This window comes from Myotis davidii, unplaced genomic scaffold (genome assembly GCF_000327345.1).
Source record: "Myotis davidii unplaced genomic scaffold, ASM32734v1 scaffold134, whole genome shotgun sequence".
In the NCBI taxonomy this organism is placed as follows: Eukaryota; Metazoa; Chordata; class Mammalia; order Chiroptera; family Vespertilionidae; genus Myotis; species Myotis davidii.
The window spans coordinates 1,625,282-1,627,686 of NW_006288853.1; the positions used below are offsets into that span (position 1 = coordinate 1,625,282).

Below are 2,405 nucleotides of genomic sequence, written 5' to 3' on the forward strand. Positions count from 1 at the left end.
AGGACAGACTGGACCCCCTGTGGCGGGCCCAGGTCGTGGCGGCCGGGGGGGAGCCCACGGCGGCACCCTGTCCTCATACATCCTGAAGAACATTGCTTGGGTAAGACGGATGACAGCAGTCCCCGGGAGGCTGTCCTGCGCCACGCCAAGGCCGCGGCGGACAGCCCGTACTGGGTTTCTCCGGCCTCTTCCAAGACTCAGCCCAGAGCCATGTTTGCACAAGTTGAATCTGATGATGAGGAAGCACAGAATGAGCCAGAATGGAAAAAATGTAAAATCTGAAGCATCTCATATGAGAGCTGTTTGCATGAGAGGGAGCATATTGAGCAGGTGGTGTTGTTTTTAATGCAATGAAAAATACATTTTTTTGAACAAAACAAAACAAAAAAAGAAAGAAAGAAAACCAAAGAACAAGAAGCAGAGCCTGAGGAACAGGAGGGGGGGTTCATCTAGCGACCCCCAACGACGGCGTTTGCAGAACCGTATCAGTGAAGATGTGGAAGAGAGATTGGCTCGACATCGGAAAATAGCGGAACCTGAAGTCGCAGGAGAAAGTGACGCAGAAGTAGAAGGAGACGCTTGGCGCCTGGAACGAGAAGACAGCAGTGAGGAGGAAGAGGAAGAAATGGATGATGAGGAAATAGAGCGGCGCCGTGGCATGACGCGTCACCGAGCACGGGAGAGACAAAAGGAAGAGGTGGAAGTCATGGGAGTGGAAGATGAGGGGCGTCCTGGGGAGGAGCCAGAATCAGAGTCCGAGTATGAAGAGTACACAGACAGTGAAGATGAGATGCAGCCTCGCCGTAAGCCGGTCTTCATTCGAAAGAAGGACCGAGTAACAGTTCAAAAACGTGAGGCTGAAGCATTGAGACAGAAGGAGCTGGAGCAGGAGGCTAAACGCGGGGCTGAGGAGAGGCGCAAGGATACACCCAAGATTGTAGAAGAGGAAACCGAGAGAGAGCTGGAGGAGAACAAGCGATCCCTGGCTGCACTGGATGCACTGAATACTGACGATGAAAATGGTGAGGAGGAATATGAGGCATGGAAAGTTCGAGAACTAAAGAGAATCAAGAGGGACAGGGAAGATCTAGAAGCGCTTGGGAAGGAGAAAGCAGAAATTTTACGCATGCGAAGCCTGACTGAGGAAGAGAGGCGAGCTGGGCTTCATGCAAATGGCAAAGTTATTACCAACCAAGCTGTTAAGGGCAAATACAGGTTCTTACAGAGGTATTCTCACCGGGGTGCCTTCTCCATGGATGAGGGTGAAGAAGTACACAAGAGAGATTTCAGCGCACCTGCCCTGGAGGATCATTTCAACAAAACAATTCTTCCCAAAGTCATGCAGGTCAGGAATTTCGGGCCCTCTGGTCGTACCAAATATACCCACCTTGTGGACCAGGACACCACCTCTGATTCAGCAAGGGGCTAAGAGAGTGCCCAGGACACAAAGTTCTTTCAACAAAAGGCAGCTGGGGTACGAGATGTATTTGAACGGCCATCTGCCAAGAGGCGGAAAACTACTTAAAGGTCAACTACTTATTCTTCCAGCTGTGGGACACAAGGGCTATCAAACTCTATTGCATGTTTATACATTGAATTTTGAATTTTTGGACAGTCTTACAGTTAAAGACAGCAATCTAGTTGTAAAGCACTAGTAGAGTCTTGCTCTATCTTGAAATTAAATGAGGAAAACTGGGTCTACAAAGTCATTAGAGAAAAACATTATGTCTTTACATACATACATTTGGATTTAACTTTAGCAATTGTGGGAAATAGTGGGGTTTTTTTAAATGTTATGATTAATATAATCCCATGAATAACAAAATAATCTCTTTTAAAATCTTGTAGCCCTCTCTAGATATATCCTTCTGTTTTTTATGTACACTTACAAATGCATGCTTACTATAAATATAGATTATGTATATTCATATATAATATCTAGTTAATGCAAAAAAGCAATAAATGAAGGAATAACGGAACAATAAAGACATAAGACATATAGAAACCAATAGCAAAATGACAAGCTTAAACCCTACCTGATTACATTAAATGTAATTACATGTAACTCTCATTCCTCATTATTCCTCAATATAAGTTAATAAATTCTAATTCCAATTTTTACGACATATTCTATACCAAGTTTACTTAACCTGAGCCTATTTCCCAAACCTCCAGAATGTAAAAGTAAAATATATGTTGATGAATACCAAATTTATGTTAATTAGCACATATTAATTTCCTCCTAGATTGAACATGGTATCTCTAAATCAACATACCCAACATTCCTATATTTCCTATGTCAGTTGCTGTCCCTACCATCCAACCCTAAACCAAAAATAATTCACCCTTGACTTCTTTTAACTCACCCATCCATAGCCCCTCTAATCAACCACTAAATCCTGCTG

The 2,405-nt window shown here is 43.8% G+C and overlaps 1 protein-coding gene across 1 annotated transcript in view; it reads left to right on the forward strand.

The window, feature by feature from the left end:
- Positions 1 to 1,600, forward strand: part of LOC102759009 (gastrulation defective protein 1 homolog) — a 5,711-nt gene extending 4,111 nt beyond the window's left edge. The window contains exons 4-5 of the mRNA XM_015562097.1: positions 3 to 100; positions 380 to 1,600. Of these exons, the coding sequence (XP_015417583.1) occupies positions 3 to 100; positions 380 to 1,429 (1,148 nt within the window). The 3' untranslated portion in view covers positions 1,430 to 1,600. The remainder of the gene's footprint in view (positions 1 to 2; positions 101 to 379) is intronic.
- The last annotated feature ends 805 nt before the right edge of the window (positions 1,601 to 2,405 follow it).